Consider the following 23,617-nt stretch of genomic DNA (forward strand, 5'->3'; position numbering starts at 1 on the left):
GGGAATTAATTTTGTGTAACAGCAGCTCTGGCAGGAGCGCAGCTGCAAATCACAGGTCTAAATAAGGGCTGCAACAACTAATCAACAAAATAGTTGCCAGTCAATTTCCTCACGGATTGTGTTTTAATGCTCACTGTGACATGCTTTGCCAATTCATTTAAACAAAAAAAAAACTTTTAATACAAATTACAGAGCCTGATTAGACAGGGAACACTTTACATTACACTGGATTGTTGGCCTAGCTGTAGTGATGGCATAGATTTTTGTTTTCATGTCAGTAATCATTCTTTAGAGGTTTAATATGAGACACATTGAAATGTGTCTGCTTGAAGAATGCTAAAGTATATTTGAGTTGTATTATATGACGTACATATTGCTGGATGCTCTATGGGTCAAACTTATATTTTGAATTCTCCACAAATTATTTACGGAAATCATTTTAACCAGTGCATTTAGCCAATTCTTATAATACAATAAATATGGTGAGTTATTTGATGATATAAAGGGCATAGTTGATAAGGTGATTGACTGCTTTGGAAATGACACTTGAGCCTCATGTACAAGATCCCGCTGTTCATCATGCATTTGAAGCTCTTGACAATTCTGTAGCAAAGTCATGGCTTGTTCTGCTCTAAACTCGTCTAGCAGACCTACAGCAGGGGCTTCCCTGCATTAGTGTTAAACACTTAAACACAGAGTACAGTCAACCCCCCCGATATTCCGCAGGTGTACCTGACTAACAGCAAGTTGCGGATCATCGTAAAATTCGCAGGAATCCGCAGCAGGACCGAATGTTCAGGAACATTAGGAATGACATTTTAAACTTTTCTAAGAAATTTCAGAACTTTTTTTTTAATTATTATTGTATTAAAGTGACAATGTGAATGCACTAAGGTACCATAGGGGCTTTGGGGGTGCATCCAAAATTCATGGATTTTCGGAACTGGCGGGGGTTACGTTCTAAGACCACTGTATATATTAAAATAAAAAGCTTTTTGTGCACATCAAAGTCAAAAAGAGTTGATTCACTGATTCCATCCAGTGACGGTCAACCGTAAGCTTTGGAGACGATTCCACACACCAAAATTTCTTTACGCCATACACACATTGACAAACTAAATAAACCGGTGAGAGATAAGACAGCCAGGGCATCATTAGTTTGCATTTACTTGGAATTTGCCTGTTCAGATAAGACAAACTATGTTGACCCTGTACACAATATTTTCATCATGGTTAGGCGGGGTGTTCCATTTAGTTGATATAGACACTTGATAATATTCTTATGCATGGCACAGTGGACAGGATACTCATGCCACCTCACAGCTCAAGGGTCTTTGGTTCGATCCTGAGCTTGGGTTTAGTGTCTGTACGAGGGTTACTTGCATTCGCCCAGTCTAACCAGTTATCAAAAGAACTGTTAGGTGCAAGCCTAGTTTAATGCCTTTATTCTAATACATTACCACTTCTATAGCAACAGTTCCTTCACAGGAAGGTGCTCCACAAAAACCTATTTAAAACACGTGTATTCATTGATATGATTCTCTGCATGAAGATATTTATGGAAGAGGTCTCCAGTTTCAGAGCTTTGTAACAGTCACGAGTAAAGCTGTTAAGTTTAGTTTTCGAACACAGAAACATCTCCAGAACAGGGAAGCTTGCTAGCTTTTGGTTTTATAAATGGAGAGTGAGAAGTAGGACAGAATGTTTATCATTCATATGACATGCATGACACTTTAGGAAATTGCTTTGGTGGAGTGGTTAAAACGTGGGGATGTGCTGTTGAAAAATAATTAACTTTGGGGTTCATTGCACCACCCTGTCACTCATTACACTTTAAAATCACATCTAGTTTTATTACTTCCATAATATATGGACATATGGATTGGGGACAAAGTGAGAGAAGCCCGATCGAAATCGTTTGGACATGTGCAGAGGAGGGACATGGGGTATATCGGTAGGAGAATGCTGAGGATGGAGCCACCAGGAAGACGAAAAAGAGGAGGACCAAGGAGGAGGTTTATGGATGTGGTGAGGGAAGACATGCAGGTAGTTGGTTTGAAAGAGGCAGATGTAGAGGACAGAGTGGTATGGAGACGGATGATCCGCTGTAGCGACCCCTAATGGGAGCAGCTGGAAGAAGATAATATATGCTTTAATATATCCTTTATAAAGTGTGTCTGAGGTTTTTTTTTGGATTTATAGCTTTATACCATTAGAATTTTTCTTTTTGTGCAATTGTTATAAGTAAAAGAATTTATCGAGATTCTCTGAGACTGCTATTAATTTTCTGTGGTTTCTGGTATAATAATTATGCCACAGTTCTTTGCTTTTTCATGGCTACATCAGTGCTTAGAGCAGTCCTCATTGCTCCAGAAGCACCTGATGCAGTGTGACAAAGATGTGTTATGTAAATACGGAGACACGCCGGTGTTCTCCAGCTGCGGTTTTATCCCAAGGTCATGAAGAAAGAGAGTGAATCCAGCCATAATCCCTTCTCAGCAAGTGTTCCTGGAAACAAGCCGCCTTTTGTGTCGGTATATAAGACTCGTGGAGCATGAGGAGGGCTTTCAGCGCAGTGTTATTCATATCGATCATGATGAGGTTGAAATTAAGATGTGCTGGGGATTTAAAATAGTTGTGATTTGCCATATTGAGGTGATGAGACGGGTCACTGCAGGATGAGAGACGTCTCTACACATCACATCACATCACATCAAGTCCATTGTTTGTTGATTCATTTCTTTATGTATTTTCTCTGCTTGACAGGTTTCCCTGATTTTCCAGGGACTGTTCAGTGATGGAGGTGCTACAGTGCGATGGTTGCGATTTCCGTGCAGAGTCCTGCGATGAGCTCAAAGCTCACATTCAGGATGTCCACACTGTGTTCCTGCAGCCTACAGACGTTGGGAATGAATCTCCTCAAAGGTCAAGGTCCGATTCCTTAAACTCCTTCAGTCACACAGAGGAGGACGACGAGGACATCGGCAATAATGAATGTGAATTTCCACACAAGGAACCAGGTACAGCTGCAACCCAAACAGCAACTAAACTTAATGTAATTTACAATTCTGCAAACATAAGGATGCTTCTCAGCTTCTTTGACCTGTCCCCCACCTTTCCTTCTCATCTTTACCACTTTTATTTTTATTTTTGAATACTTTATTAATCCCATGGGACAACAATTGATTCGCATATCCCAGTGATGTTAGGGAGCTGGGATCAGAGCACAGCATCAGCCATGTTACAGCGCTCCTGGAGCACAGAGGGTTAAGGGCCTTGCTCAAGGGCCCAAAAAGTGGCAGCTTGGCAATTTCGCACCTTCCGATCAGTAACCCAGAGCCTTAAACACTAAGCTACCACCTCCCTTGTTCTCCCTTCATTCTTCTTTTTTCATTAGCTATAGCTTCTTTAATTTCTACATATTCTTTACATTTTCTTCACCTTCTTTACATTCTCTACTTTTTTTTTTAATGTTTCCCAATTTCTCTACCCAATTTACTTTCTACACCTTCTTTACCTCTTTTCTTTCTCCACATTCTCCAATTTCACCACCTTATCTATTGCCCCCAGCCTCTCTACTTTTTTTTCTATTATCTCAACATTCTTTCTTTTAAATCATCTTCATGTACAGTACTTTTTTTTCAATTATTATTATTAATTTTTTCTTCACTTTCTCAACTTTCGGAAAGTTTCTTCACCTTGTGTTCTTGCTTCTCATTCTCCATCTTTTCAACTTTCTTTACTTTCCCCATTTGTTTCACTTTCTCTTCCTCATATGCCATTTTTACATTTTCCACTTTCTGTACTTATATTTTCTGTATTTTCCCCACATTCACCATTTCCTCTACTTTCTCCACTTTCATGTATCTTATGTGTTTATTGTTCTTGGCCATGGGATTGATATATATTCCCTTTTCCTTGTCTAGTGGCAAAGATGAGCTCAATGTAGATAAATCAACATGTGCGAATGTGTAAATAAAATGAAATGTTGGCACATAAAAAAAAATTAAAAATTGAAGGACCGAAAAAAGTTGTTCTTAGAATCCTGGCTGGCTCTTGGCTTGGTTCCATTAACCTGCTGGTTCTGGAGTTGTGGGAACAATGTATTTCATGCTGTTTAAGTCACAGCAGTAAACAGAGCCAGCGTGAGAGTGTTAAATGTTAGGTGATAATGAGGCGTTAACTTAAAATCTGTAATGTAAACAGCATCCATTTTATTGAACGTCATTTCCTGATTTGAACAGAACACACGATGGCATCCCAGCTGGGTGTGTGTTCCACACCTTAGTTTTTAAAAAGCTCCAGTCTGGTCACATTTATGTATGTGGTTGTAAATGTTAGCTTTTAAACAAATGAGTATTCATAATATATTGAGATATTGATTGAGACTTACTGATAAATCATCTTCCATTAGGACAAGTGTAATGGCACCCTGTAAAAGGAGATAAAGCTGAGTGTCTGATCTCTGATTGATGCTGCAATGACTGAGCTGCATTCGAATATTTACCATTCGCTGATTTAGATTTAGTTGTCATTTTGTCTTTTTCAGCTCCCTGTGAGCTTTTCTTTTGAAGGTGTTTCGTGGATATACTAGATTCAAGATTGTATTTGTCACTAACATACACAAACTGAAACTACTAGTCCTAGTGCTACAAAACTAAACAGCTGTGCCATGAACTCGTTTAGTGATTTACTAATGATGTATCACTTATCAACATACACAGATGCAAAGTAAATCTGTGCTACCGAAAACTACATAAATGAAATCTTCATTTTTATTGTAACATTTCTGGGATTCATTATGGCCATAAATCCCAAATTCTTACCATAATATATATAAGCACATCCTGCACACAACTCTGTCAAATCTGGTTTAGTTTCTCAGAATTAATGAATCACGCTGGACATCTTTCCACGACATTAGTCAGTCTCATGTGTGCATCACATCGTGAATCACGTCAATCTGCATGCAAAATTAAATGAAAATGCTTTATGTTAAAATTTATACACTTAATTATCATGTGTACTGTTTAAACACATTGCTGGGAAATCTTGGTATCTGGGTGAATTCCAGAAAATATAGACCCATACTGAAACCGTGCAGGGCGACGATAACGGAGATGTCTTTTGGTTCCCCTTTTTTGGTCAGGAAGTGAAGCCATACAGGAAAAGTTTGATTCTTTAAGGTGGCCATGAGGAGGATAAGCTTGTGTCAATTCAATCAAAATCAGTTCATAAGACTTTTTGCTAAAAAAACAAAAAAACAAAAAAAAACCACCCATTTCTAACAGATTTGACATCTTTCATGCCTATTTCCATTTCTACTCATTTGCTACACTTCTATGGCTTTTCAACATAACTTCATTTTCCATATGAACAAAATAGTTTAAGTATTTAGGAGGATTTGATTTCAAGGTCCACTGAAACGATTTTTGAACATTTAAATATAACATTAAAAATGTAAATCATTTTCAGGATTTGAATCTGCATGAAAATTGTGAACCTGCAGTGTTTACACAAACTGTCCCAGGTTATTTGCTACATATGGAATCGGTGTTCACATTTTATCATCTAGTGTTAGTATTTGCTGTCATTTTTTCCTTGCTTATGAAACTATTAAGCAGCGTAGTAAATTGTAAAATAGATTCCATTTGTTATAATGGAGCCTTTTATAGATTCCAGATGAAAGGACTTCTAGCCTTTACTGCTTTCAGCAGATATGCAAATAAACAGCATGCAAAAAAATAAATGTTATTTCTGTGTTTATGTTTCAGGCCTCCAGAACTCCTTCACCACAGATCCGGGGCCCTTCTCCAGTTCAAACCAAACAATTTACAATCAGTCAGTCGAGAAGACAACAAACCCGTTTTTTCAGTGCAAATTTTGTGTGCGCTACTTCAGATCAAAATCCCTCCTCAATGAGCATGTTAAGAAGGTCCATGGCATTGAAGGAGGTGCTTATTCAAATGACCATATAAATTCCCTTGACACCTCCAAGTCAGGCTTCAATGTTACAGCACATCGTAGCGTAGAAAAGTTGTACTCCTGTCAGTACTGTACATATAAATCTCCTCGCAGAGCGAGAATCATAAAGCATCAGAGTATGCACCACAAAGATCATTTTTTGGCCCATTCAGATTCTCCTGTCGAAGCAGAAGCTGAAACCGAGGTTCTGGACATGGACTCCGATGCCATGTCTTCGGAAGAACAGTGCGAGGAATCACAGGATCTTACAGAGCGTAAAGTTTTGGAATCCATGATCAAAGCCCGGTCCAGAGGCGGCTTTAGCTGTGAGTGGTGTGGCTTCCAGACCTTGCAAAGACAACAGTTATGTGATCATATGATGAAGAAGCATCGAAACATGGTTAAGATTATGGTATCGCTGCAAAAGCCCAAAGCAGATGGAAGTGCAGGATCCTCAAAATCAAATTCTCCTTCATCACCAAGAAGCACTCCAACCTCCAACTTAATGTCAACTGATCTAAGTGGCAATGAAGGCTCCGCAGCATCTGTGAAGGGCAGTGCCTCAGTAAAGTCCATATCGGGGCTGTCAAATTTTCAGTATTCCAATATTGCAGGAAAGGTTCCTAACAGCACAGGCTCTTCCATACTGTCAGAGAGGTCGACTTTTACAATGTCAGACATGTCACACTCAAGGGTAGATCTGGATACCAGTGTGTTGAACGATTCACAGAGCAGCTCTGAGGAAGAATTCGTTGATGGCATTGATGATCCAACTTATGACTCGTTGTGCACGGAGGATTCTGCTAAGCTGCTTCTATCAGAGGAGAATAATAAACTGTTAGAGATGGAAGGAATTCATATTGGAAGGCAAATGAATAGGTTACAGTGCCCATTCTGCTCATTCTTGTCTAAACATCATAACAGTATCTTTCACCATATAGAAAACATTCATTTAGCCAGTCAAACCACGTTGTACAAGTGTGATGAGTGTACATTTCTTTGTACAAGTTCAGTAAAACTTGCCACACATAAGCAATGTCACGTTGGCTCCACTTCTGAATGGGACATCATGGATCTAACCCATGAAAGCCAAGATGGCCAACTTGAAGACCCAGTCAATGGTGGAAATGGCAGCTCTACCATGAATGGCCAAAAGTCCACTGATGTAGAAGAGGAAAATTCTCATCATTGTTCACTCTGTAATTTCTCCACGATGACACTTAAAGGTTTACGTGTCCACCAGCAACATAAGCACTCGTACTGTGATGGGATGCAACCCACAAGTCAAGACGATTCATTAAACGAGCAGCAGGACTCTGAAACGGAATCATACAGCACATCGAACTTTGTGCAAAAAACTCAAACATCTATCCTTGGATTTTCCTCAAGAAAGCACCTAATTGGAAAGACAGCCAGAAAGTCGATAAATGACTTGCCTCTGGATTTGTCCCCGGTCAAGAAACGGACAAGAATTGATGAAATTGCAAACAACCTGCAGAGTAAAATCAGTCAAAGTCAGCAACAAGAGGATGTTATTAATCTCGATGATATGGAAGATGAGGAAGAGGAAAATGAGAATCATATTGGTGAAACGAAAGAGAAAGAGAACTCTGAGATTCAAAGCCGACGGTTTACCTACAATACACAGCATTTGTACATCCGGAAACCTGGTTTTCATCAAATAGAGCGTGGTGTCGGCAAAAGGAAGCGTAGTTTGCTGTCCAAGTTACCATCAAGAAGCATTCCAATCCAAGTCACCGTTTCTGACGATGAGGACAGTTTTGGGGCAGAATCTAAAGATATTCTAGATCAAAGCAGTCAAGACAGCAGAGAGGCATATCTAGAGGGTGCCGAGTACATAGAGGAACCTGGTAACCTTTTCTACTGTAAACACTGTGAGTACCAAAACAAGTCTGCTCGCAGTGTTAGCACCCATTACCAACGTATGCATCCCTATATTAAATTTAGCTTTAAATACATTCTTGATCCAGAGGATCAGAGCGCTGTCTTCCGTTGCCTAGAGTGTTTCATAGAATACAATAACTTCAATGACTTACACCAGCACTACATGGATCATCATCCAGAAGCTAGCAATGTTCTCAACTTTAACCAGCCAGATTTAGTGTACACATGTCGCTTCTGCTCATACACCAGCCCAAATGTGAGAAGCCTGATGCCTCATTACCAAAGAATGCACCCCTCAGTGAAAATCAACAACGCCATGATCTTCTCAAGCTACATAGTGGATCAGCCCCAGAAAGGAGCTACAGAGTCGCAGACCCTGAGGGAAATTTTGAATTCAGGGCCCAAGAGCTTCAACAACTCCGCCTCACAGTCTTCTTCCAGTCCCACCCTTAAAAACTCGATCAAAACACCAGACTCAAATATGGACTCTGAAGCCTTTAGAGAAATTGTTGATGGGAATGTGGTGGTGTACGACTGTGACATATGCTCATTCGCAAGCCCCAATATGCACTCTGTATTGGTTCACTATCAGAAAAAGCATCCTGATCAGAAAGCATCATACTTTCGCATACAGAAAACCATGCGAGTCGTATCAGTTGATCGAGCCCAATCATCAGCCAACTCCACATTTACCCTTTCCAGTACTCCGAAGCCCTCAAACGTTGTTCTGCCCTTAAACCTGGATGACGAGCTTTACTACTGCAAGCACTGTGTTTACAACAACCGATCTGTAGTGGGGGTTCTAGTTCATTACCAAAAGCGGCATCCAGAAATCAAGGTGACTGCTAAATACATAAAGCATGCCCCTCCTACACTTGGGTTGATGAAGCTTATGGATGAGTTGCAGATTGCCCCTCCGAAACAATTTCTGAAACAGTTAAGCACCAATGCAACGGAAGGATCCAATCATTTGCATCCAAAAGGAACTTTAGACAAGGGGGAGGGTGAGATGTTGTTTTTTTGCCAGCACTGCGACTACGGTAACCGCACTGTGAAAGGAGTGTTGATCCATTACCAGAAGAAACACAGAGACGTAAAGGCTAATGCAGACTTGGTTCGAAGGCATACCGCTGTGGTCCGCAGTCAAAGGGAAAGGGCACAGATGATCCAAACCGGAAGTTCCACATCCACTGCAACCTCAGTCACTGATGCAGAAAAATCCAGAGCACTTAGATCTTTGAAGTGCCGACACTGTGCCTACACATCTCCCTATGTGTATGCCTTGAAGAAGCATCTTAAGAAGGATCACCCCACTGTGAAGGCCACAGCCATGACCATCTTGCGCTGGGCTTATCAAGATGGGATCTTGGAGGCTGGTTATCACTGTGAATGGTGTATTTATTCCCATGCTGAGCCCAGTGGGCTGCTCATGCATTACCAAAGACGACACCCAGAGCACAATGTTGATTATGCGTATATGGCCAGCAAGTTGTGGGCTGGTCCTGATATGTCCACCGCCAAGCAGGTGGGCAACTCTGAGATAAAGCATTACCAATGCAGAGATTGTGCCTTTGAGGCTTGTTCTGTTTGGGATATCACCAACCATTACCAAGCTGTTCATCCATGGGCAGTCAAAGATGATGAATCTGTTCTCATTGACATCATTAAAGGAAACCATACCATAGCATCAGATAACCATCTGTCCCCAGTGGGAAAGGGAAATGTCTCAATGTCCATCCCATTCAACAGTCACCAATCTGAAGAAAGCATTGTGGAGATTGGCAGGTTGGCACCTGAACCCCATCCACACCTTTCCTTTTCTGCCAGTTCCTCTATATCAAACAATCCTTACCAGTGTACCGTGTGTCTCTCTGAATACAATAGTCTACATGGACTTTTGACGCACTATGGCAAGAAACACCCAGGCATGAAAGTTAAGGCTGCGGACTTTGCACAAGAAGCAGATATCAATCCTAGTTCAGTTTACAAGTGCAGGCACTGTCCATATGTAAATTCCCGCATCCACGGGGTTCTTACGCATTACCAGAAACGACATCCTCTTGTCAAAGTAACAGCTGAAGACTTTGCTGATGATGTTGAGGAGGTCAAAGATTTGGTGCCAGATGGTGATGAAAGATCAAAAAACCAGAGGCAGGGATACGGTGCCTACAGATGCAAGATGTGCCCTTATGCTCATGGAACACTTGAGAAGCTGAAGATTCATTATGAGAAATATCACAACCAGTCTGTTTCGGAAATATTTGCATCAACACAAGTTCATTCCTCGATCAGAAAGGAGGACACTATTGCCGAATGCAGTGCTAGCAGCATGACTGAAACATCCGAGAGAAGCGAGTTCGACCTTACCCTCTCAGAATTTGCAAAGGGAGAGAAACATACTGTGTTCAGATGTCAGCTCTGCAAGTACTTCTGCTCGACCCGGAAGGGTATCGCTCGGCACTACCGCATCAAGCACAACAATGTACGAGCTCAACCCGAAGGCAAGAACAACGTATTTAAATGCGCCCTTTGTTCCTACACCAACCCCATCCGAAAAGGTCTGGCTGCTCACTATCAGAAACGGCATGACATTGATGCTTACTACACGCACTGCCTCGCTGCTTCCAAGACCTTGAGTGAGAAACCAAGCAAAGTGACTGTACCTTTGGCCTCTGAAGAAATTAAGTCAGCAATGAGCGAGGAGCTGAGGCAAGCAGTTGACCGTAGAAAGTGCTCGTTGTGCTCTTTCCAGGCATTCAGCAGGAAAAGCATTATCTCACACTATGTCAAGCGCCACCCAGGGGTTTTTCCAAAAAAGCAATCCTCCAGCAAACTTGGTCGTTACTTCACTGTGATTTATCCCAAGGATCCGGAGACACCAGCCATTACTGATGATGTAGAACTGGTGGAAGTCAAATCTGAGAATGATGGAGAACACATGGAGAATGACTTGGAATGGCAACAGTTCAAGTGCATGAAGTGCCCTGAGCTGACCTTTGACACCATGGACCTTCTTGTCTCACATTACAACGATTACCACAGTAACGAACTCAAGCGCGACTTTGTTACCATACAGAGCCCAGTGGAGGAAGGCGCCGAGCTCTACCAATGTGCTCACTGTGAAATCAAGTTCCTCACACTTCCTGAACTTAGCATCCACCTTACGAAGCATAACGAGAAGTTTGAGAAAAGGACAGTGCACTATGAATGGGGTAAGCAGTTCCAGATCAGGCAGAAATCCGCAGAGACACTGGAAGCACAGCCTGAAAACAAGGTGAGCTGTAATTAATATATTTGTATTTATCATGGTGTATGAAGCTTTATTATGAAAGTGATCATTTTAATGGGTCTTCACTTGTTTCACAGATGGATGGCTTAGCCGAAAAAGCCCCCATTGGCTACAGGTGCAACTTTTGCGTTGAGATTCACCCGACCCTTAGGGCTATTTGCAACCATTTGAGGAAGCACGTTCAGTATGGAGAAGCCAAAGAAGGCCATGTAGCGGTAAAAAGAGACACTATTATGGTTCGCATCATACATGAAATTGCATCATGCTATGATCTTTTTTGTTTACTTTTTTAAAAGCTACCATATTTTTGTTAGTACTGGTTAAATTTGGCAGGCTTTATTTCACAATCAGACATATGACCAGCTAATATATATATATATATATATATATATATATATATATATATATATATATATATATATATATATATATATATATATATATATATATATATATATAAAATGAATGCAGTTATGTACAATTATATATAGTGTGTGTATGTATGTATGTATATAGTGTGTGTGTATGTAAATCACTTTCCTCTGACAGCAGGGAGTGGTGGAAATTTCTGACGGCATCGCCAACGGTAGCATGGAGGATGCGGTCACTACAGACACTGTTCCCACCGTAACTGGTGATGGCATGTTGGTCACCGTGGCGACGGATATCGCGGATAGGGTTCCGGAGCACCGGTGCGATATGTGCGATAGAGTTTTCATGTCCATGCAGGGACTACGATCTCATGAACGAAGTCATTCGGCCACGGCAATGTTCAACAGAGATGACAAGTACAGTTGCCAGTACTGTCAGTTCCAGTCAGCTTTCAGACACAAGTATGGCGAGAAATCTCCAAAATAACAGCCAATTTATACTTATATATAAATATATATAATGTTAGGAAAATGTAAGAATGGAACTGACTTCTGTAACTGTCTTATTTTTATTTCCTTAGCCTGGATCGACACATTCAATCTCATCATGGACATCACAAACCATTCCGCTGTAAACTCTGTCCCTTTAAATCAGCCTACCTGAGCCGCCTGAAGAGTCACCTGCACAAATCACATGCAGGTACACAAACACACACACGCAGTGCCAAAGAATGCATGCAGGTAAATACACACAAATATTTCTCTCGCTCTCACACTCGTGCACAACCAACTCATACACAACCACACACCTGGTCTCTAATGTGTTTCCAGGTGTTAATAGTTAATAGTAATGATTATTGCAGTCTTGTTGCTGATGGTTGTTTGTTGTCATGCTTTAGGTGAGAACACGTATAAGTGCATCTCATGTCCATTCTCGACGATGACGATCAGTCAGCTGAAGGATCACTCACTGCAAGAACACGGAGAAACTCTTACACTGCCCCGGCTGAGAGCCCGAGCCGCCCTGCGCACCACACACTCCCATAACAATACACCACACACACCTAGTGATGCTGCCACCAACGGTACGTACCAACACTATACTTAATCAAAGTTCACACATTTAGACCAGTAATGACACTCATAGACAATTATTCTTCTCTCTCTTTCTCTCTCTCTCTCTCTCTCCCCATCTCTCAGATTCCCTGACATATTTGGAGCCCCCAGACGTTCAGCAGCAGTTGAGTCATTACCAGTTGGCGTCTCGTAATCAGGCACCACCCACACTCTTGTCGGTTTCTCCTGGGCCTTCCCCGTCGACTGGGGTAGAGGCATTAGGGGCAGCTCTGGTTCGCCCTGAAGCCAACCTAACCTGTGAATTCTGTGAGTTCAGCTCAGGTTATATGCAGAGTCTGAGGAGACATTACCGAGATCGGCACGGAGGAAAGAAACTCTTCAAGTGCAAAGACTGTTCCTTCTTCACCTGCTACAAGTAACTACATCATCATCATCATCATCATTATAACAACAAATAAAAATCACTGAGTTTTTCGTGGTGTTTGTTTTGATGTACACTTTAATGTTTGTTTTGGTGTTTGTTGTGTTTGCTTTGATTTTTATTTTATTGTTTTCATTGCTTTGATTTTGGGGCATGTATTTACGTTTGGTTTGATGTTTATTTGGGTGTTTGCTCTTGGCGTTTGACACACTGGGGATATAGTTTTTCCCTTTGGTGTTTATTTGATTGATGTTTTGTGTTTAAAACAAACCCAATGTTTGTTTTGGTATTCATTTGGTCTTTGCCTTTGCAGGTCCACCTTCACCATGCATGTGGAGGCTGGACACAGTCCTCCCTCTGACGATGGACTGAGAGAACTGCGCTGTCCTTTCTGTCTTTATCACACCAAGTCCAAGAGTCATATGATTGACCATGTCCTCCTTCACCGAGGTATGGACACTATGTCCACTATACCACCTTCCTCAATACCCACTACACTACACTAGCTCCACTCCACTACATTAGCTAGCTGTTCACCACCGTACACTACATATACACATGTTGCACATCTGTCCACTGCACCAATATCCTATTATATACAGTGCATTAAGAAAGAATTCATACCCCTTTCACTTTTTTCACTTTTGATATGCTGCAGCCTGATCGTTCTAATAGATTTTTTTCATTAATCTACACTCAGTACCTTATAATGACAAAGTGAGAACAGAATTCTAGAAATGTCCATGTGGTTTTTTTTTTTTAAATACAAAAAAAAACAAAACAATGAAATATCACATAAACATAAGTATTCAGACCCTTCGCAGACCCTACTTGAAAATTAGCCCAGGTGCCTCTCTTGATTGTTTCTGATATGTTTCTACACCTTGACTCTTGTCTACCTGTAGAAAAGTTTAATGATGACATGATTTGGAAAGGCACACTCCTCTCTATAGAGGGCCTCACGGGTGAGAATGTATATCAGAGCATAAACAAAGCCATGTAGTCACAAGGAACTGCCTGTTGAATTGCTGCACTGAAGATTCCCAAAAGCACAGTGCCCCCCATAATTTAAAATCAAATGGAAGCCTCTCCTTGGTGCAAACCATGGAAGCCTGTCTGGAGTTTGCCATCAGGCACCTGAACAAATTTCAGACTGTAGAACAAGATTCTCTGGTCCAATGAAACCAAGATTGATCTATTTGCCATTAGTATTTAACATTGAGGAAACCAGTCACTGCTCATGACCTTCCCAAAACCATTCCAACAGTGAAGCATGATGGTGGCAGGATCATGCTGTGGGGGTGTTTTTCTGCAGAAGGAATTTGCCAACTTGTCAGAGTTGAGGGAAAGCTGAATATTGAAGTACCGAGATGTCCTCAATAAAAACGTGACTCAAGACCTAAATCTGGGCTGAAGGTTCCTACAAGACAACATAGGAGTGGCTTAGGGACAACTCTGTGAATGTCCTAGAGTGGCCCAGCCAGAGCCCTGACCTGAACCCTATCGAACATCTCTGTAGAGTCCTGAAAGTGACTGTCCACTGACAGTCCCCATCCAACCTGACCCATCTTGAGAAAATTAGCAAAAATCCTGTAATCCAGGTGTGCAAAGTTTGTTGCATCATACCTAAAAAAGACTTGAGGCTGTAATTGAATTTAAACGATTGTAGTATCAGGCTGCAATATAACAAAATAAAAAAAAAGTGAATACTTTCTGAAAGTACTGTAAGTGTCCAGGGCACATCTGTCCAGTAAACCACCATCCTAAATACCATCATACACTACACATCAGTCCTCTATAACACCCATTACTGCACATCTGTCCACTACACCACTGTGCATTACACCACATCCTATATCACTGTCCACTACAATACACTGTTCACTATAGCACTGTCCATTACATGTCCATGGCATCCACTGCATCATCGTCCCTTACACCAGTGACCTCAACACTACAAATCTACAACTTCTTATCCAGGCTTCTCTAGACCATAGACCTGATCATCATTTCTCTCTCTGTCCCCCCAGAAGAGAGAGTGATCCCTCTGGAAGTGTCTCGCTCTAAGCTGTCTCGTCACTTAGACGGCTTAATCTTTCGCTGTCATAAGTGCACGTTTACATGTTCGAGTGGCGACAGTCTGCAGCAGCACATCGACAAACACGATGAGCCCAAACCATATGAGTGTCGACTCTGTTATTACGACACAAAAGACCAGCAGCAGCTTGAGGATCACTTGCGAGACGAGCACAAGGTCAGTCTCCATCCTCAGTCCCAAACAGCATGGCACAGGTTGATGGTTTCTCACTTTGTATGCTGATTGTAAAGTTGTCTATTTATGCTCTGCTTTTGCTACCAGGTGATCCGTAACTTCGAGCTGATGGGCCGAGTGAATCTGGACCAGCTGGATGTTTTGAAAGAGAAAATAAACAGTGAAGAGGAAGAGGAACTGAGGGAGGAAGAGGAAGAACAAGATGAACTGATGGCCATTGATGATGACGATGATTATGATGAGGAGGAGCAAACCGAGGAGGCAGAAAGAGAAGAGGAAAAAGAGTTGGAGGATGAAATGACAGCCACACAGGAAGAGAGTAAACAGGAAGCAGAGATGGCAGGTAAACAATAGACTACATTACTGCAGACATAAAATTATTTTATAATTATGTTTTCATTAAAATGCTATCACTTGAGTTATACCCTTTTATTTAAAACATAAACAGTACTAACAAACTGGAAACGTGAATTCTAATGAAATTACAAGTGTTAATAAACAATTATTTTTTTTAAAAACAATATATATACAAGTCCTCAAGTACGTGGACAGTGACAATTTGCACATTTGTGCCTCTGTATACCACAGTAATGAATTTGAAATAAAGCAATCGTGGTGTGATTGATTCATTGATGTTCAGCTTTAATTTAAAGGTTTAACAAAGATATTGCATTAACCATTTAGTAATTGCAACCATTTTCACATATGTTTTTGGACAACTGACTGATAAGCAGTTTCATGGCTTGATGTGGCTTGTTTTCTCACAGGTTCAGGATATAAAGTAGATAGGATTTGCATTTGGTAGCTGTTTACTGAATATGGAGTCCAAAAAGGTGTTGATTGGAAGGATGGTTAGGCTATACAAAATTAACAAGAGCTGACTAAAAAAATAACAAAAACTTAACAGGAGTAACAGAGACAATCAACGTTTTTCAGAATTGTTTGCTTGGTGAAGAAAAAACCCAGTCGCAAAATATATGGCCGAGTCAAGAATACTCTCGAGGAGGCAGACGTATTGTCAGGGTCTGCAATTAGAAACTTCTTCATGAATGTAAACACAGAGGATTTTCTTCAACAGAAAGGACAGACTAGAATGCTAGACAGCATCTAAAAAAGCCAGCCCAGTTTTAAAAAAAATAAAAAAAGTTAGACAGATGAATCCAAGATGAACCAGATTGTAGTAGCAGATTGATGGGAAGAGAATAGTATAGAAGGAAAGGATCCAAAGCATACCACATCATCTATCACACATGGTGGAGGCAGAGTTATGGTACGGGCATGTATGGCTTTCAGTGGAACCAGGTTTATTTTGATGATACGACTGCTGATAAAAGAATGAGGGTGAATTCTATACTTTCTGCTTACATTCAGTCACATTTACAGTACAGTTAAATAAAATACATACTATGAAAGCAACCCCTGAGCTGAGTCGTTCACCTGGCTACAATTAAACGTCTTTCACTCACTGAAGTCAAAACTGAACACAGAAAGTCCCACACACAAGCAATAATTGAAGGGCACTGCAGTGAGGCAAAGCATCTGAAAGAGAAAACTCTGCCTTTGGTGATGTCCTGTAAATGATTTGTAACCCACTATTAGAATAAAAAAATTCTTATATACAGCATGTTAGTTTGTCCAATTCCATCTGACCCGGTAGAATTGGCTATACTTCCTAAATACAATATATTTATTAAACTCCTTGTATTAAAGATCCATATTAAACCCATTGTTGTTGGTGTACAGAGGCAACATTATAAGAATTGTCACTTTCCAACTAATTACACTTAAACTACTGACTCTCTCTCTCTCTCTCTCTCTCTCTCTCTCTCTCTCTCTCTCTCTCATCCCCATCTCCGTTTCTCTCTGATCATGTCTTTCTCTTTCTTTCTCGCTCCTGTTTGTCTGTCTGTCTCTTTATTTTTCTCTCTGTCTATCTCTGTCTCAATCTCTGTCTTTTCTATCCCTCTCTCTTCCTTTGTCTGGTTTGGGATGGTGCGTTGTTACAGAAACAGTGACGGCGTGTTCTCCAAGTACAGGGAAAAAGTTTCCATGTGAGTTTTGTGGGCGAACTTTTTCTCTTAGTTTGGAATGGGAACGACATGTTCTCCGCCACGGCATGTGAGTGTCTGGCCTTCACTCATGTCCAATTACTATTAAAACCACCACAGAAAATACATTATTATTATCATTATTATTATTATTATTATTATTATTATTATTATTATTATTATTATTATTATTAGGGGGCCAAGCACCAAAGGCTTGTAGGCACCCTGTTATTTTACCTTTTCTTTTTTTTCTTTCTTTCCCCATTTTCTTGCTTTAGGGAGGTTGTCTATCTGGTGTTAAAAAAAATAAAAATAAAAAAATGGCTGAAGATTAGGAGGGTCAAAGACAATTTATGGGTCATTTGCTGCCAACGCTCTAGTGCCACCATCAGGTCAAATTTGGGCCTTATTTGGGTGTACGTTTAAAGATAACTTTTTAACTGTGTCCAAAATGTAAAAGCCTACCCAGATTCCTCTTGAATAAGCACAGGCTATGACCATTTTCACCATATTAGGTTCCCCTATCTTTGATTTTGTCATCTTCACTAGATTTGGATTATATCATTTTGACCTGTCTCGACCAAATCAAATTTCGATATATAAGACTATTCTCATGTAAATGCCAAATGCAAAAAACAGGATGTGAGGATGCATCTTAGATATGCATGATTAGGGGTGAGGATATATCTTATCTATGGAAACCATGATCTGATCTTTAGGGCCACACCCTGAATGTACCCAAGAGAATTTTACTGCTTAGGCATCAGTTGCATGCTGAGTCTGGGTGCTTGGCCCCCGAAAATGCTGCGCTCAACATTAAATATTACTGGTGTTTTTATTCTCCTCCTCCTTATTCTTTTTCTTCCTCTTCTTATTGTTATAATAATAATTATTATTAGAATTACTATAATTCAGCTGAATACGTTTGTTTTGTTTTTCAGGACTGTTAATAGCAACATGAGAGCAATGAGCCCAGTTGCCTCATTAACAATAACAGATGGAGGCATCGACCAATCAGCTAACACTACAGAAGTCGAGAGAGAGTATCAGTCGAACCAATCGGAGAGTTCTGTACAGAATGAGGAAGATTGAGAGACCAAAAATGACGTATAGAAATGTACTGTGTTATAATGGTGTACGGTTTGTTGTTAAAAAAAAAAAAATAGGCTGCTTCATGGACACTTGACAAAAAAAAAGTGAGGAAAAAAAGCAAAACTGTTCATGGTTTTGAAGCATTGTTAGATTTTAAGTGTTAAACATGGGTTCTATAGGTTGTGTTACATCCTAGCTGTGTGTTAAATCGCTGATCCTTTAAAAAGTGTGACTTGGTCCCATAGGACAGATGCTAATAATATATTGGTAACCAATAGTGATGAATCTGTAAGGACTTTGTTCAGGTCAAATAAACGCTTCCTGTAAGGTAACACAAAAAATTTCGTTCTTAATGCTAAATATGTTAAAGGTTAAAAAAAAAAAAAAAAAAAAAATTTCAAACCTGCACAGGGTAAAGTGTTCCAAAAGATTAATTCTCCTGGAATTGTATTAAAGTATGTGATCCTTTAATACAGCGATCCAAAATGCCCCATGTAAACTTTATATTAGTCAAAATTGATGTGGATTTTATCCTAAATACAATATGTAGGATTGGACATTTAGATGCTGACAGTTATATTTATTATATTATGGATATGTTGGTCTTTATTTTACCAACCCAATAAATTACATATACCATTTTTTTTTGGCAAAAAAGTCAAGTGGCAAAAAGTCAAAGTGGCAAAAAAGTCAATTCGAATAAGTTTTAAAATGTTTCTCATTTAATTATATTACATATAATTTGATTACAGTACGTTAAGGAATTACTGGCCGTTCCAAACACCAATTCAGAGTTATTATATTTGTTCAAGACACTAAATTACAGATTTAAATAAGTATTTAAATATGATAATATTACGACTCTATTTCTGTGAGCCTTCGTTCGCTTGTATCCATTTTATTACATCCACAAGTTTGTTTTTTTTTTTTTTTTTTTAACAGCTATATTTGTGACCCAGCATTATTATTTCCCCTGCAACCCATAAACACTGTGATTTTAACAGCTTTCGAACACTAAAATGACGGAGTGGTCCTCATTTTTGCGATTCAGACACAAAGCTGTGACGATTCTCTAACACCTGACACACAGGTTGTGTGATTTGACCCGAACGCTGACTTACAGATTCAATATTTTTTTTACATTTTTAGCCTTGTGTTAATCTTTAATCCTGTAGCTGAATTCCTTCAGGAATAGTCTCCATCTTATTTGTATCAGACGTTTGTTGATTTTTATTTCTATTTAATTTCTTTTTTGCTTTGTTTTTTTGTTTTTGTTTTGTTTTTGTATATGGACAAACACTGGGCCCCAAAGTTTTGTAGCAAATTGCTACTGTAGTTTTATTCTGTTTTTAATTCTTATTTTTATTTTTAAGGCATGTTCCTGCACTCCGTCATATATGAAAGCAAAACAAACAAGAAAAAAAGTTTATGTAATAACTTAAAGCACCTTCAACTCCATTGCTCCAAATTTATCATTTTCTTTTTGTGCATGATTACAGGAAACAAGAACTGAAGAAAAGTAGCATTTTGGGTTTAGCTATTTTATATCGAGCAGCTCGTCCCAACAAGCAATTACTACAATAATAACATTTGTTTTATTTAAATAATTGTTTTTATGTTTCTCCTCAAAGATACAATGAATAGATTGTATGCGATGAAAGTTGCTGCTCAAAAACCCTGAAGCCTTATTATTATGATTATTATTATTATTTTGACTTTTTTTTTATGTCATTTTGCTCCATTTCTTTTTAAACACAATTTGGTGCAGTTTAAATACAATACATTTGCATCCCAAAATCTAAGATACTGTTTTGGGATAAATGTGAGAGAAATTTCGACCTGTTCTACAGCAATCCCAGAATTCTCAGAGAATTCTCAGAATATATTAGTAAATTTTTTTAAACAAAATATTGTAATAATTGACTGTGCATGTAACATTTCTATTGTAGTATTACACCGTTACTCAGCACATCTGTGTGCAGCAAAGCAAACGTCATTCAGAAACTGTTTCGTATATAACACATTTTTGATAACGAAACAGAAAACATCAGGAGCCGTGACATCACTGATGGAGGAAAAAAAAACACCTCGTACTCATCTTTCCGCACCTGTCTTATAAGTGAGGAAGGAAAATCGAGCTATATTCTGGGTAATCTGGGAAGTTATTATTATTTTATTTTTAAACAGAAGCTTCATGTCAAGTGTTTGGGAATGTGGTGGGATTTTCTTTGTGTGTGTGTGTGTCGTCATATTTAACAAAAAAAAAAAAAAAAAAAGTCATTTTGTGTGGTTATAGGAAAGACTTTTCTACCTTTAAAAAAAAAAAAAAAAAAAAAGTTTCTTTCTTTATAAGCCTAAAAGTTTGTAAAAGATAGAAACCCGTTAGAATTCTGAACACACTGGATTGTTGTACATATGATTTAGAATTTTGTTTGTTTGCTTGTTTGTTTGTTTTGTTTGGAGCCCCTCCATCTCGCCTTCCTGTGAAACCCGTGACGTTGACTAGAAGTTTGTTGTTTACACTTTGATTTCTGGATATTCTGTAAATATTGTAATTCATCGGGTTTTTTTTAACTTGTTAATAAAGTTATCAGATAACGAGAAACGCACAGGTCTGCGTTATTCTCCTCCACTCAAAATGGGTTTTAACAGGATTTTGAATTTAGATTTTTTTTTTATGATTTTCACCAGCATTCAGTTTAAAATTGGTGAAAGGGAAAGAGAATGTGCAGGTTTATTGTGGTGTTGTTGTAAACCTGATTTGTAAAGCATTTATCACCAACATGAATAATGAGTTAAAGTACTGTAATTAATTAAGTTAATAATGACTTTTGTGATTAGGTCTCATGTTATGCTTCCATCTAATGACTCCTCCATGCAGTGCATGCTGCAGAGTAAAACGATGTATCTCTCACGTGGCAGCTAAACCTTCTTGCAGGTCCTTGTTGTCAACTGGGGATTTTGCATTGCCTTTCTGTCTAGCATACAGCTCTATCTGAGTTTTTTACATGTAGCCCTGACTTCTACAGCTCCCCTTAAGTGCCTAGCGCTGCTTTGTAGACATTGCTTAGCTCAATTTATTCAGGGTATTCAGAGCACTTCACTCTTTTCACATTTTGTTATGTACAGCCTTATTCCAAAATGGATTAAATTCATTATTTTCCTCAAAATTCTACAAAAAATACGCCATAATGGCAACGTGAAAGACGTTTGTTTGAAATCTGTGCAAATTTATTACAAATAAATTATAAATAATGTACATAAGTATTCACAGCCTTTGCAGGTAACATGATTTGGAAAGGCACACACCTGTCTATATAAGGTCCCACAGTCACCAGTGCATGTCGAAGCACAAACCATTCCATGAAGTCCAAGGAAATGTCTGTTGATCTCCAAGACAGGATTGACTTGAGGCACAGATCTGATAACAGGTACAGAAATATTTCTGCAGCATTGTAGGTCCCAATGAATACAGTGGCCTCCATCATCTGTAAATGAAAAAAGTTTGAAACCACCAGGACTCTTTTTAGAGCAGGCCACCTGGCCAAACTGAGCGATCGGGGGAGACGGGCCTTAGTCAGGGAGAGTGACCAAGAACCTGATGGTCACTTTAAAAGAGCTCCACCTTCCAGAAGAATAACCATCCCTGCAGCACTCTACCAAGCAGGCCTGTATGCTAGACTGGCCAGACGGAAGCCACTGGCACCTAAAGGACTCGTCGGACCATGAGAAACGTAGCTTCAACTCTTTGGCCTGGAGGAAACTAGGCACCGCTCATCACCTAGCCAATACCATTTTTAAATTGAAGCATGGTGGTGGCAGCGTCATGCTGTGGGGATGTTTTACAGTGGCAGGAACTGGAGACTAATCAGGATCGAGGAAAAGATTAATGAAGAAATGTATAGAGACATTCCTGATGAAAACCTGCTCCAGAGTGCTCTGGACCTTAGACTGGGGTGACGGTTCATCTTCCAAGATAACAAAGGAGTGGTTATGAGACAACTCTCTGAATGTCGTTGAGTGGCCCAGCCAGAGCCCGATTAAACATCTCTGAAGAGATCTAAAAATGGCTATGCACCGACACTCCACGTCCAACCTGATGGAGCTTAAGAGGTTCTGCAAAGAAGAATTGGAGAAGCTTGTAGCATCATACTCAAAGATTTGAGGCTGTAATTAGTGCCAATGGTGCTTCAAGCTAAGGCTGTGAATACTTATGTATGTGTTTCTGTTTATATATATATATATATATATATATATATATATATATATATATATATATATATATGTGTGTGTGTGTGTGTGTGTGTGTGTGTGTGTATGTGTGTATATGTGTATTTGCAAAGATTTCAAACAAACTTCTTTCATATTGTCATTATGGGGTATTGTTTGTGGAATTTTAAGAAACAATGAATTTAATGTATTTTGCTGTAACAAAAAATGTGGAAAAAGTGAAGCGCTGTAAATACTTTCCAGATGCACTGTGAGGTTTGAAGAGTCATAAGTAAAGCAAGTTAATTTAATTTCTGAGACTTGAGTGTCCATTTTGCATCATGGGTTTTAACCAATTTGAACACACCAGCACCAGTGTAAAATGGGAGAAATGTATCTGGAGTAAAGCTTCATCCAAACCAATCACACAGCTGTCAGTGTTCTCTAAGACCAAGTAAAAGCTAATAAATGAAGGAAGCTGAATAGTAAGTGAAAGGATGGGTTCCCTTTTTGAGTCTGGTTCCTCTCAAGGTTTCTTCCTCATAACATCTAAGGGAGTTTTTCCTTGCCACAGTTGCCATGGCTGCTCATCAGGGATAAATACACACCATTCACCTTAACTGTTAAATTCAGTAAAGCTGCTTTGAGACAATGTCTTTTGTGAAAAGCGCTATAGAAATAGACTTGACAGGTTTCTAAACACTTTTCACTCATATGATTTGAACTTAATTGCTGTATTTTTATAGGTCGTTACATGTTTTATTTATTTATTTTTTGAAAATAAAAATCTCAAAATCTTGACCTCTACAGCAAAAAATGCTTTAAAGTAGGCTACAAGCCTGGAACTTATTACAAATTTGTCTGCCTGAAACACCCGTGAAATATACTTAAAATAGAAAGAAACCATTCTGGACATGCATTTCGACCTTGCAGAGGATCCTGTTTGGATTTATTCCAGGATTTTTATCA

At 39.4% G+C, this 23,617-nt stretch overlaps 1 protein-coding gene across 8 annotated transcripts in view; it reads left to right on the forward strand.

Annotated features, from left to right (window-relative positions):
- The window catches only part of znf462 (zinc finger protein 462), a 42,543-nt gene extending 21,499 nt beyond the window's left edge, over window positions 1–21,044 (forward strand). For 2 of the 8 annotated variants that reach the window (XM_046868262.1, XM_046868263.1), the window contains exons 2-13: window positions 2,767–3,020; window positions 5,775–11,143; window positions 11,236–11,394; window positions 11,708–11,991; window positions 12,111–12,229; window positions 12,429–12,614; window positions 12,730–13,021; window positions 13,341–13,477; window positions 15,058–15,281; window positions 15,387–15,642; window positions 17,306–17,417; window positions 18,289–21,044. In XM_046868262.1, coding sequence (XP_046724218.1) covers window positions 2,798–3,020; window positions 5,775–11,143; window positions 11,236–11,394; window positions 11,708–11,991; window positions 12,111–12,229; window positions 12,429–12,614; window positions 12,730–13,021; window positions 13,341–13,477; window positions 15,058–15,281; window positions 15,387–15,642; window positions 17,306–17,417; window positions 18,289–18,439 — 7,512 coding nt within the window. In that variant the 5' untranslated portion in view covers window positions 2,767–2,797 and the 3' untranslated portion in view covers window positions 18,440–21,044. Of the gene's footprint in view, window positions 1–2,766; window positions 3,021–5,774; window positions 11,144–11,235; window positions 11,395–11,707; window positions 11,992–12,110; window positions 12,230–12,428; window positions 12,615–12,729; window positions 13,022–13,340; window positions 13,478–15,057; window positions 15,282–15,386; window positions 15,643–17,305; window positions 17,422–18,288 lie in introns of those variants that run through there. The other 6 variants (XM_046868268.1, XM_046868264.1, XM_046868266.1 and 3 more) reach the window with 6 other exon arrangements.
- Window positions 21,045–23,617: the final 2,573 nt, after the last annotated feature.

This window comes from Silurus meridionalis, chromosome 15 (genome assembly GCF_014805685.1).
Source record: "Silurus meridionalis isolate SWU-2019-XX chromosome 15, ASM1480568v1, whole genome shotgun sequence".
Taxonomy (NCBI): Eukaryota; Metazoa; Chordata; class Actinopteri; order Siluriformes; family Siluridae; genus Silurus; species Silurus meridionalis.